Source organism: Arachis ipaensis, chromosome B1, assembly GCF_059453495.1.
Source record: "Arachis ipaensis isolate K30076 ecotype BB chromosome B1, ASM5945349v1, whole genome shotgun sequence".
NCBI classification, from domain to species: domain Eukaryota; kingdom Viridiplantae; phylum Streptophyta; class Magnoliopsida; order Fabales; family Fabaceae; genus Arachis; species Arachis ipaensis.
Genome location: NC_142436.1, coordinates 14,435,020 through 14,448,990, shown reverse-complemented (window position 1 = coordinate 14,448,990; position 13,971 = coordinate 14,435,020). Strand labels below are relative to the sequence as shown.

Genomic DNA, 13,971 nt, shown 5'->3' with positions numbered 1-13,971 from the left:
TTTCTTGAGAGAGAGAAATTAACAAATAACTAATGTTGTAGTGCAACACAAGAAAATACTATGTGTAGAGAGTTTAACGAGAAACTAAAATGGTGTCTATGATCATGGCGAAAATATTGTAACGGTAGAGGACCATGAAACACAAGTGGCTCTCTAGTGCTTTTATTTTGACTTTTTAGCGCTTGTGGAGAAAAGAAAATGTTGGCCATCGATGCACCAAACATGCAGCCAGGAACATATATATTTTTCATTTTTATAAAATTGTTACGTTGATATAAAAAAATCAGCTGCTAATTAGTCATTAGCTACTTTTATATAAATGCATACCTTGTTTAATTTATTTTTAATATATATTTTATAAAAATAAATAATTTATTATTTAAATTTTTATATTAATAATTTTTTTTAAATAGTGACAGAAGAGGGTTAGAACTTTAGAATTGGAAAAAATGGTGGTAATGATTTTGATTATTGTTAATGTATTTGGTCGAGGACTTTAACGTAGCGTTTGTTTTGAGATATTGAGATAAAGATCGAGAGACTGAGACTCAGTATTATCCTAAAATTTCAGTATTTTAGTACTTTCAAAAAGTGAAGACACATGGGACTAAAATTTTTAAAGATTGAGACTGAAACTTTAATAATATTTTATATTTAAAATACCTTCATTTCAATTAATTAATTTTAATTTTATCCTTTGTACAAATTAAATTAGAATTTCATTCATGTTTAAATTTATGTCTCTCACTTTGCACTAAACAAAATACTGAAGTTTATTTCAATCTCTGTCTCTTAGTCTTTGTCTCTCAGTCTCAGTCTCAGTCTTTCTGTCTCTGTCTCTCCACCAAACGCTACCTAAGAGATTGAAGACGACCATGGAGGATTAATTTAAGAATTTAACGTTTTTTATTAATAAAGTCAACAAAATTCAATGATTGAGTATTTTGTTTGATGAATTCGCTAGGAAGACAATGAAAAATCTTGACAATATGTATAATGGGCTAGTTATTTAATCCGATAGGAATAAATAATAAAAACCACTTCACAAATTACCTAAATTCAAAAACTCTTATTCAATTATTTCACATCAAATTTTAAATCCCCTAATTTTAAATTTTAAATTTTAAAAAAATCTAGTTAGTTATTTCAAAAAAATAACCATCTAAAATCCTAATTTACTAAAACATTTCACTCCAATACTTTCTTCTTTTTTAACCGGCGGCCACTCCACCTTCATCAATAATCATCCCACTTCACCGTCGCTGCTTGACTTGCTACACGACACTCACCCTTAGTAAAAATAACCATCCACTTAAGGATAAAAATAATCATCTGCATACCTAATGAATTGAACATCTAACATATTTTAATTATATATAATTAAACCCAATCCAATCAAAATAATCATCTACATAAAAATTAAAATAACCATCCGCATACCTACTAAAATGACCATCCTAAATTGACCATTAAAATAGAAGAAGAAGAAAATGAATAAACAGAAGAAGCAATTATGATCATCCAATAATTTAATTTTTATTAAAAAAAATGTATAATTTGGCACTTAAGTCTTATGATTTGATATAACCATAAAACTAGAGAAACAAAAATGAAAAAAAAAATTTTGAACAGATGAGGAGACATGAGTGAGAATCAAAAGTAAGCAATTGAGTGTTGGGTTTAATATTGCCTTCACGCACGCGTGCATTACATCTACCATACTCACACGGTTAATTCAAATAGCGGCATCATTGAGCTCTTGGCGGCGTATGCGAGAACCTGTGGCAACGTCAGCTGGAGTCTGCGGTAACGTCGGCGGCATGGTCGGCTGGGAGGGGTTGCAACGGCGTAGGTGAGGCTGCGGCAGCAATAGTGGACCAGAAATTGGAAGCATATTATGAGAATAGGAGTAACCGTTCGAATTGTGAATGAGTTTAATTGTTATGGGCGACAGCAAAACTATGGGTGACGGTAGCTGCTGTTGGTGACGACGCAACACCGGTGAGATAGGAAAAAACTGGACGAGAAGAAAGTCACATCACATAAGAGAAAGAGGCCGTTTTTGCAATATACATAACTGTTGTAAATTCTTATTTATTTTAAATTTTAAATTAAAATTTATTAAAAATTAATTAACTTAATTATCATGTTAATTTTGGTTTTACTATTATTATACATATTGTACATTAAATTTATTGATTTTTTTTATTTTCTCTTTATAAAATATAACTTATCGATCTTTTATGGTTATAAAAATAATTTGGTTATTTCATAGCCAATTTTATCGGCATGCAATACAGAAAGAGATTATAAAAAAAAAAAAAAAAGACAATTTACGTATCTAAATTGTTTGACCCCAATATTACGTAAATACATTGTTTCTAAATTTAATACGCAAATGAATTGTTTCACTATTTTATGTAAACCGCTACTGCCAGTAGCGGTTTACGTGCGTGTATGTGAGTGTAAACCGCTGCTGCCAGCAGCAGTTTACGTGCGTGTGTGTGAGTGTAAACCGCTACTGCCAATAGCGGTTTACGTGTATGTGTGTATACTATTTAAATAATATTATAAATAAAAAATTTAATTTATCATTTCACAATATAATTTAAAAAATATAAATATGCATGTAATAAATTTTTTATTTATATTTATTATTAAAATGAGATTAAATAGCAAATCAAAGAGTGAGTACTCACACAGTACTAAAATATATAAACTAAGACTAAATTTTTTTTTATCTTCATCCCTTCTAAAACTCATGAATGATAAAATAATTTATTTTTAGTAAAAAATTCACTAAAGCATACACTTTTTCTTTAAAAATTACTTCATTTTTTATCCATATAAATCATATGATTGCAAAAAATATATACTCCGTTTTCTTTCTCTCAATTTTTTTGTAACTTAATTTAGCAGTTTCTGTGTTCCTCTAACGGTTTACGTTGATTAGAAAAAATGTTTGTTTATGCTAAATTAAGTTACAAAAAAATTGAGAGAAAGAAAACGGAGTATATATTTTTTGCAATCATATGATTTATATGGATAAAAAATGAAGTAATTTTTAAAGAAAAAGTGTATGCTTTAGTGAATTTTTTACTAAAAATAAATTATTTTATCATTCATGAGTTTTAGAAGGGATGAAGATAAAAAAAAATTTAGTCTTAGTTTATATATTTTAGTACTCTGTGAGTACTCACTCTTTGATTTGCTATTTAATCTCATTTTAATAATAAATACAAATAAAAAATTATTACATGCATATTTATATTTTTTATTTTATTCATCAAAATTATGATGCTATCACTATTATTTATCCAATTAATCAACTGTAAAATACAAATAATTTTTATTTTTTGGTATAAGACAACAAAGTTGCACAAATAAAAAAGTCATTTAGCTAGAACCTCAAATGCAAATCAGCAGCAAAGAACACAACTCATTTTTCAAACTCTCCAATTTCTTTTGTATGGTTGATATAAATAAAAGAGAATGAAGTGATTTTTAAAGAGTAAAATATATAATTTAGTAAACTTTTGGCTAAAAATAAATTATTTTATTATTTATAAATTTTAAAAGAGATGAGAATAAAAAAAATTAGTCTTGCTTTATATAATTTAATACTTTGAAGACTGTATTTTTTTATTTGTAATTTGGTCTCACTTCTAATAATAAATACAAATAAAAAATTTATTACATGCATATTTATATTTTTTAAATTATATTGTGAAATGATAAATTAAATTTTTTATTTATAATATTATTTAAATAGTATACACACATACACGTAAACCGCTACTGGCAGTAGCGGTTTACACTCTCACACACACGCACGTAAACCTCTACTGCCAGTAGCGGTTTACACTCACACACACGCACGTAAACCGCTGCTACCACACTCACACACTCACACACATAAACCGCGGCTGGTTGTAGCGGTTTATGCACATCTGATAAACCGCTACTGCGGTTTACATAAAATAGTGAAACAATGCATTTGCGTATTAAATTTGGAAACAATGTATTTGCGTAATATTGGGGGTCAAACAATTTAGATGCGTAAATTGCCCAAAAAAAAACTATAATAAATTATAATATTATAACTATTATTAAATATAGTGGATATTTTTTAAAATGTTATTCCGTAATTATTTTTTGTCCCATTCATTTTGGTAATTTTTTTCATATTAAAATATTAGTATTACTCGTTTTTTTTTATCTATTTTAATGATATATTAATTCTGCCACTCTCTACGTAAATTAATTAACTTATTTTCACTCTAACTCTATCCTATTCCTAACAAGTGGTATTAAAGTCACTTGTTTTTAGAATAAAAGTTTAATTCTGCATATACTTTGCGTAGTTGCAGGTTTGTCTGACTTTTTATATTAGAAAAAAATTTATCTTAATATAAGAGGATTTTTTTTAAATAAAATAAAAAAATTATTTATTTCTTCAAGCAAGATATTTTAGATTTATTTTTTAAAATATAATTTTTTTTAGTAATAAAGACAAGTTCGCCGCACTCTCTGACAAATTATATAAATTATATAGAGTTTGCCATACCTCTAGCAAACTTTATGTTAGGTTTCTAAAATAAAAGCAGACTGTTGAAAAGCGGATCAGAGAGGCACAATTTCTTTATTTACTTTCTTTTTTACTATTGACATTTTCTCTACGATGTCAAGGAATCCATTGTTATCCATTTATTACGATGGTGAAATAGTGTATAACGAAGAAAGTTCAATCGTTTTTAGATCGGAGCAACCGATAATTACTTATATGACACCGGAAATCAACAGTTTAACAGCTTTGAAGAATTTGATGTTGCATTCCATCAGACAGTAAGAGGCAAAAATGGTGAAAAAATTTACTACAGATATCCGACCGAAGTAGATGGCAGTTTGTTTTATAAAAAGTATATTACAGTTGTATTCTCTCTATTACTAGTATATTTATCAAACTACGGTTGTGAGAAATATTTCTATTGTTTTGAATTAGGTACCGTTTGCACGACGACGAGGACGTACGGCTTATAAGGTCGTGGCACAACCGATGGACAAATGTTTATCTGTTGGAATTATTCGTGTTTCTAGTTGAGTTTGGTGACCGATGATCATCTGCAAATACTGTCGATGATAGTCTGTTGAGTGGAGCTGTTAGACAAACTATCAGAAGGATGATGGTGGATCTAAATATGCCACCTGAGGATAATCAGGAGGAGTCTAATGTTGAAGTTTGTAACGTTGACTTAATGGATGACGGTGTTGAAAGTCATGATGATTCTGCTATCAGAGACCCGATGATGGATCATTATGAAGTTAACCCCGATGACGGAGACGATGCTGACGAAGAATCACCCGAAATTCCTGATGATGGTGACGAGGAAGAAGAGATGAACTACTACGGTGAGACACAAATCGCTCTGACACAGCCTGCCAGTTTTCGACCATATGACCGGCCGAATCATTTCACGAGGTTGAATCTCAATGCAATGACTTCGGATTGGTCGGGAACAACACCCAGAATCTGCTCACCTAACTCCTCGATGGTCCGTCCTTGATGGTGCTGCTCCCACCCACATATGCATCCACTTACAGGATCACCGTCAATCCTGAGTCCTAGCTGATAGGCCACGTCTTGCAGGGTGATAGTCATCTCCCCGCACGGTAGATGAAACGTGTGGGACTCAGACCTCCACCTCTTTATTAACGCCGAGGCAAGCGGCCAATCGTGCTCGAACTTGACCATATAGGCCACATACTCAAACCCGACTCATCTGAGATATGGCTTAATCTGCTCTGGCGGCCATGTCATCAGATTCTGCCTGGTGCGCAAGATCTGAGGTGCCTACCAAATGAAAATAAAAAAATTGAAAAAACTGGGACAGTGAACACATATAATAACAAGTTCACCGCTTATTAATTATAATAAAATAAAAATAGTGAAAAAGTATACCACTCGATCAAGCCTGCCAGCAATGTGCTCAACGTGATCTAATCTGTACATCTCATCCTTATAACCCAATAACTACTGCTCCATCTAAATATAATCTAGTAAAATGAAATCACACACACTAAACTCAATTCCTTTTACGTTAACTAAATTATTAAAAAAATATTTAAATCCAAAATAGCTTATAAATTTACTAATTTTAATTCTGCCCCAACTAACTGACGTCGTCAACTAACTAATTAATTAATAACTAACTGAACCCTAAATTTTACTAATCACATTTCTTTTTAGTCTAACTTAACCTAATTAATTATTTCACTAATTACCTTCTAATTCACAATGTAAACTAATTATTCTAACTAAACTAACTAGCAATTTACTTTGTTATACTAATTAACATGTTTATAGACAATAAACAGCAACTATACTTAAAAACAGTAACATAAAAAATCTACCTAACATAACAATAGTTAACAGTAAGTCCAACTAACATGTAAACAGTAAATTTGTTATTCTAACTAACATGGAACCTATAACTAATAATTTTTTCTAACATGTAAACAGTAACTCTAACTAAGCTAAAAAAATTAACTCTAATAACTAATCTTATTGTTTATTGATATGGAATTAAGAATGTCGTCCACAACGAATTTTATGGATGTCGAAAAGATAGAAAGGAGGAACAGAGTAAATTTGGAAGAGATTGGGAAAAAAAAAGGATAAAAGAAAATAATCCCATTGAATTTATATAGTGCACCGAATTCATCATAGAGTTCGCTGGGGTGCGACGAACTCTATAATTTATATAAAGTTCGCAGAGATACGGCGAACTTGCCTTTATTAAAAAAAAACGTATTCTAAAAAATAAAACTGAAATATCTTATTTGAAAAAATAAATAATTTTTTTATTTTATTTAAAAAAATCCTGATATAAGATGTCGATTTAAAAATTTAAAATGGTGAAATTAAATTTAACAGTTTTAATGACTTTCAATTATAAAAATTAAAGGTACAAGCGTTACTAGATCAGCAAGACATATATAACAAAAACAGTGAATGGAATAAATAGAATTGCTGAAAAAATTATTTGAGAATTAAAAGATAGAGATAATGGCAAAAGCAAGAAGTACAATTCAATTATGCTTGGCAAACAACATATTAAGATAAGTAATTGATGAAAAAACTGCTGATTTATTGCGGAAAACCTGGATAAAAAAAATGTTTATCAAGGTTTTGTCTAACAAGATATACCAAAAGAAAAGATTGCATACATTTAAATATTTACTAGAGGGTATAATCAAATATATATATATATATATATATATAACACTCAGAATTTAACTATACATTCTCTACAATATTACATCACTACATTAGAAGAGAACTTATTACTTAAAAAATATTCGAAACTTTGAACTTGCTTCGTTGCTTCTTGCTATGTGTTTAGTATTTTTCTTAATGTATTAAAACTTTAGATCATCTCTAATTTATAGGCAACAAAAAACTTCGATACCACTTATTAGAACATTGTGATGTCATAGCTTACATTTTTAATAATATCTCCAACCACTCCACCACCAATGTCTTCTTGAAATTTTAATGCCCTGCTTTAGATGTGGCTAGAGAACTTGTCATTGCCTATATATATGAGATGGTCTGAAGTCTCAATACACCAAGAAAACCGCTATACATATGGCATTAATGGCAAGAAACAACTAAGCAAGTTCAAAGTTTCGTGTGTTTTCTAATTGAATTCTCCTGTAGTGTGTAGTAAAATTTTGAGTATTATAATTAATATAAACTAGAATTGTTATACCTTTTAATACTCACTTTGTTTTACAAATTGTAGTAAAAGAAAATCTTACTATAATATACTATGTCATAACTACCGTTAAATATAGTAGATATATTTTAGAATGTTATTCTGTAATTTTTGTCCCATTTATTAAAAAAAAATATATCTTAAAATATTAGTTTTTTTCTATATATTTATCTATTTTGTTGGCAGAATTTTTTTATTTAAATTATTTAAATATAATATTAATAAAAATGTATAATATAACGTGTATTTACATATATGCAAAATATTTCATATCCTGGGTACAGTGTCTTAAATTGGGTACACTATATCCTGGATATGAAACAACGCGACGAAACACAACAAAGTGCTACCAGAATATATTCAAAACGCAGTAATCGGGTATTGTATATCCAAAATATGTGCATAATAGAAAAGCGAACACAGTACATGAGATGCATTAGAATGCTATATAAAACGTGTAGCCGAGATCCTTATCTTCATTCTAAATTTTTTTGAGTTTTGGATGGTTTTAAAAACATACATGGCTAGATGAAAGTGTTACGTCCGATTAGAAAATATTAACAGATAGAATGCAACTTAGCATGTAGTCGGAATATTGAATTTTGAGGTCAATTTGTGTATCTGTTATTTTCAATAGTTAATTAGTTAATATATTTTGATTTATTTAGTTTTTAGTTGATACCACATTATATGTTAATTAGATGTTTAATATTTATCCGGATGAGATTTGTTGAAAGACTAGAACATTAGAATTTGATTAGGTATATATGAAATAATTTTTATTTGTCGTGTTAGTTTATTATGAAATCATTATTTTTTTATTTTTTATTCTTATATTAATTAAATAATATATTTTTTATGTATTAAATTAGTTAATGACTCATGCTTAAATTTAATTAAATTATATTATTAAGTAAATAATCCATTTTCTTACATACAGTCCATATGCGTTAAATTATTTAATGAGTCATACTTAAATTTAATTAAGTTATATTTATAATTATTTTATTATAGAGAAATATTAAACACAATAGGTAATAAGTTTTAGGAGACTAATGAATAGTAGTTGTACAGTCATCTCGGTTGCTCTTGGCACGTTGTATGACTTTGGGGTTCTCGCCGCCTAAAGTGCTATTACCTTATATCAGGAGGCTGGGTTCAGACATGCAGTAGAACTAAAGAATTTCATTTTCGATGATGTCTTATTCTCTGTATTTGTAGAGTGGTGAAAACCAAAAACCTATACTTTTTACCTTTCGTAGGACGAGGTTACTATATCACACTGCAGGATGTGACATACCATCTTGAATTGCATACAAATGGTGATCTGATAGACGGCTGCACTAGAGATTTTTAACAGTTTCATGGGCACTCCACATGGCAGTTCCAAGGGGGAGGAAGAAGAAATCGAATACCTCCACCAGTTGGAGTATCCGACACATACTCCCCAGAAGACTCATTATTGTTGGATGACTTGGTGTCAACAACATAATCTGAATCAGACTCACTCAACTCTACGTCAATACTATTCCCCGGATTGGTGAAGTGAAAAGGCCTTGCCGGGATCAGGACTGCATGGGGTATTAAAGAAGACGGCCCAAAACCACCAAACACGTCACGAATCTCAGCATATGACTCCATCACATATTACGACATTAGTCTAGCATGCACATCAAACATTGTACTAACATGCTTATTGTCTTCAACCTAAAACGTCCTATTAATAAAATCTCTACTAGACAGCTGATAGGAATCTATATGCTACTCGGCCAATCCTTCGAATTGATCGCCCCATATTGCTTAAGATGACATTCTTAAGCGCATCGAGAGAACCAACACGAAAAGTGCGCAGCATTACAAGTGAATTGCACTCAAATATTACTCCCTTATCACCATTTTTAATGATCCCATTGGGATAAACTACTACTACAAAAAAAACTTATTACTAGCCATTTTTTTGGAAAAAAAAGGAGAGAAAGAATAGATAGAATTAAGATGGATGTAGTGTGATGAATAGTTGGTCAAGAAATTATTTATATAGGTGTTTTTGTTATATATCTAGGGTGCAGAGATCCCTATTTATTTAAGCACATATTCCCGATACAATACCTGTTTAAAAGCGTGATCGTAGGAAGACAAACTAGTCACGCCTTAAAAGCATACCTATTTTCTTTTATGGCTACGCTTTTGAAGCTTGACAAAAAGTATGGCCAAATTACTAATAAGTCACCACCTTCATAAAAGCGTGCTGGTTTTTTCTTATGACCATGCTTTAGAAGCGTGGCAAAAAAAACGTAGACGAATCACTAATCAGTCGCCACCCTCATAAAAGTGTGGTTATTGACCATTTTTTGCCACACTTTTAAAACGTGGCAAAAAATAGTGTGTCGACAGGTCGTTTTTCTTGTGATGTATATTCCGGATACAATATTAGAAAATTGCTTATCGTTGTATATCGGGTACAGTGCATCCAATTTATGCACAGACTTTTAAATTGTTTGTATCCTGGATACAAAATATCCGAATTATACTTTTGTAGGTTTTGATTGCTTTGTACCCAAGATGTATAAAATACACACAAATACGTAAATATGTTACAAATTACATATTTCTATAAATATTATATTTAAATAATTTAAATTAAAAAATATTCTTTGATGGCATATTAATTTTATCCCCCTCCATGTAAATTATTTAGTTCGATTTCATTCCGATTCTGTTTTATTCCTGGTAGATATTGGTTGTGATTTCCAATAACATTATATAAGAATTAAGAGCGATACATGTTACAAACATTGTAGAAAGAATCCAAAATTGCAGGAATTGTCAGTAAACTATTGCCATTTAGAAAACATATGGAGATTATAACGAAAAAGAGATGGTAAAAAAGGCTATTGAACTATCTAAAGAGAGAAAGCACAAATATTCACACTTCATGATAGCCGCGATAGAATGCTTAGTACTGTTACTCCAAGAAGTTTCATTATGTCTCGTAGCAGTAGGACTTGTTTAAAATGTTAACTAGATATCGGTGTTCTAGTGTGTTTGAATCGTACTTCTTTTTTTTCACTTATCTAAGTACTAATAGTTAAATATACCTCCTGCTATTTGTCTATTTTATCCCTCCTTTTGTGTATTTGGTGACCAATCTAACCCCAGAAGATTTTTTTCCGTTTTAAAATTTTTGGGCCAGTTTTTTTCCGTTGTAAAATTTTTGGGCCAGTTACGTAGTGTAGATCTCTATCATAGTTCATCATGCTAACATGATTCTAATTTATTTATTAAAATTTATTCACTTCAATTTAATTATAATAAATAATAAAGTATATTTTGTAAGAAACCAAAACATAAATAACAGAAATATAATTTGAATTTTACACATAAATATTTAAGCATTTCATTTATGAGTTTAATTTTAATACACAATACTATAAATAATTTTACAACTAATCAAATTCATATGTTTAGATAACTTATTTGTTTGGTTGTGTAATTATTCCTTTTGAGTTAAATTTATACTCTGTCGTTTCATCTCGTTGCTGTTTATCAATGACACTTATTAAATTTAATTTTGAGGACAAAGCAATGATTATAGCTTGCGTAAAACCTGTCTCTCAGGAAGAAAGCCAAGATTAATGTAATTAATGAGTTGTAATAAAATTACTTCATGGAAAATATACTAGCACCGGTATTAAGGGAATACAATACAACCTCTCTGTCATTAACTGGTTAACACAAGATAAAACACTCAAAATCACTATGTAAGCAAGTTACCAAATCAAATCTATACATATTTATATTATCTAATTATTAGGAGGAGGATGAAGCCTAGTTTGGTACACAGACTGCACTCTTGATTCCAACAAACACACATATTTGTCAAGCATAGAGACCACAACTTCAAATTCAGTTACTTGCTTCTCTATGGCATCAATCTGCTCAACATATTCGTTGAAGCTATCACTCTTGCATTTCAACTGCTCCACAAAAACCCTCAACCCTGAAGCTAAGTCGCCGTAACCTTTGTACTCTTCCGCAACCCTCACATTCATCTTCTCTAATAACTCAAGTTGATTATTAGTCCCCTAACTCACATAAAACCATTGTCAAACTTGATATTCCAAATAATGTTGTATCCTCGGATAGTTTACATGATTTGTAATTCATTGGAATTGTTTGAGACAACGGTTTTTACCTGAAGCTCCGATTTGATCATTGTGCTAATGCTGCTAAAGAGATCATTGAGTGACTCTGTAAGTTCATCACGCTTCTGATTTTGTGGTTCACCATTGTTTGCACCATCCATGGTTCACACCGGGTAGTTAAGACTGCAATTTGCAAGGGAAGGGTTGTAGTAATGGAGAAACCGAAGATGGTGATCTAACCACTTGTTGTTTTTGAGGTCCAGACCGCTGTTGTTTCATATATATATATATATATAATCAAAATAAAATTTAACAAGAAAAGAAAAAAGAAGAAGAAAACCTTCTAATTAGTTGTAAATAGATTATTTTGGTTTCTTGTCTTTCATTTTTCTTTCCTCTTTTTTTATTATTTAAAATTTTTCCCTTCAACTTCTAAAAAAAATTATAAATCTTATCTTTTGAGCTATATTCTAATTTAGTCCTTTGATCACTTACTCTTAGAATTTGTCAATGCAAGGTTAGGTGCTACTGGAATCTGCAGGAGCTGAAAAGCTACAAGGCTGATTCGGTTTTATCCTTTAACTAAATGAGGAACTTATTTGTGTTCTATTATTTTGAGGTGAATGAAACAGTGATTCTTAATGGGTAAATACCAAATATAGTGGCTGGACATGGAGAATCTAATATATTTGAGGAAGTATAATTTAGTTTCACCTTAACAGAATGAACACAACTTAATTTTAACCTGCACAGAGGTGATGCGGACATAGAGGCATAGACCACCATCAATCTACCATTAAAGAATTTCTCTGCAAGTCAGTTAAAGAATTTTTAATTCCTAGACTTGTGGATGTGCAAGAGATATAAGAGCATATTTGTATGGGACCTTTAGATGCTAGCCTCGGTAACACATTGACATTGTGGCTGTTTATGTGATATCTATCCTTCCCCCAATTTCATCATTTGAATGTGAATTGATTGAGTGTTTTTATTCTAATCTTTTTGTGGTAAATTAGCAAATACTACACAGACATCTTTGAAGCATGGAGAGTTTTACATGAAAATATTTGTACCCTTGTTATAAAAAATAGCAATCTAATAGATTCAATCTTTACAAGTTAACACCTAATAAATTGTTAAACTAATCTGTGCCTCGTATTTAAAAAAGATAACGAATGACCTTGGTAGATATATAGTTAAGAGTACTATTAAACAGCCATAGAATGTCAATTCTACCAACATATAGCCTGCAACGTCCAAAGTTTCTACTGCTATATGGCCAATCTAGTCTACCAATATATAGTCTGCATAGTCCATGGTCCAATATTTTTCTAAATGATATATAAGCACTTCCCCGCGCATAGCGCTATGCGCAGGCACATATACTAGTAAGATAACAATTTTAATTTGACAGGATAAAGATAACAAAGCAATGATGAGGTGAAACAAGATTTTGATGTCTATGATGAGAACAAAGAAGGGTTGATTGATGCCATGGAGTTGCAGAGAGTTCTATGCATTTTGCTACTTAAGGGAGCAAGAGTTGCATCTTGCATGTGGTGGTAAAAATAATAAATTTGCACTTCTTTCAGGTGTCATTGTTGAATATACACATCTTGGAGGCAGGTTTCAGGTTTGAATTATATTGCTTTTGGGACAGGCATCCAATGCAATGTAATACTTTGCCCAACACCAAAGTTTATCATCAATAACAACAAAAACTCAACAACATAGCAACAAATTCAACAAAACAGCAATAAAGACACAGCAAATTACAAAAAAATAACTAAGGCAATAACAACTCAAGAAGACAGCAAGGGATCAGAGGACAGAGGACCTACCGGAACGACACAGCGAAGCAACGGTCAAGACGGCGCGACGGGAGGTGACGACAGGAGATAGCAAGGCGTCGGTGGAGGGAAGGAGTCGCCGGCTCAGAAAGACAGAGGAGAGAGGCGCTGGTACGAGGGACAAGGGAGAAGAAAGCTGAAGAGGAGCATGAATTGGGCTGGTGGGGTTAGATTTTTTTTCCTGAGAAAATACCCGTC

The 13,971-nt window shown here is 31.0% G+C and overlaps 1 protein-coding gene across 2 annotated transcripts; it reads right to left on the bottom strand.

The window, feature by feature from the left end:
• Positions 1-11,392: 11,392 nt before the first annotated feature.
• Positions 11,393-13,971, bottom strand: LOC107625487 (biogenesis of lysosome-related organelles complex 1 subunit 2). 2 transcript variants are annotated; one of them, XM_016328138.3, is made up of 3 exons: positions 13,765-13,971; positions 11,974-12,190; positions 11,393-11,863 (listed from the first exon to the last, which is right to left on the bottom strand). In XM_016328138.3, exons 2-3 carry the CDS (start codon positions 12,082-12,084, stop codon positions 11,582-11,584), a joined length of 393 nt encoding a protein of 130 aa, XP_016183624.1. In that variant the 5' UTR covers positions 12,085-12,190; positions 13,765-13,971; the 3' UTR covers positions 11,393-11,581. The 2 variants fall into 2 exon arrangements, with proteins under 2 accessions (XP_016183624.1, XP_088358521.1); XM_088502395.1 differs by having other exon boundaries at positions 11,974-12,106.

What these genes read in the sequence shown, in the direction of transcription:
- LOC107625487 (XM_016328138.3), bottom strand. Translation starts at nt 12,084, where the DNA reads ATGGATGGTGCAAACAATGGTGAACCACAAAATCAGAAGCGTGATGAA. An exon ending in TGATCAAATCGGAGCTTCAG is followed by an intron (nt 11,864 to 11,973) that starts GTAAAAACCGTT and finishes TATGTGAGTTAG; the next exon opens with GGGACTAATAATCAACTTGA.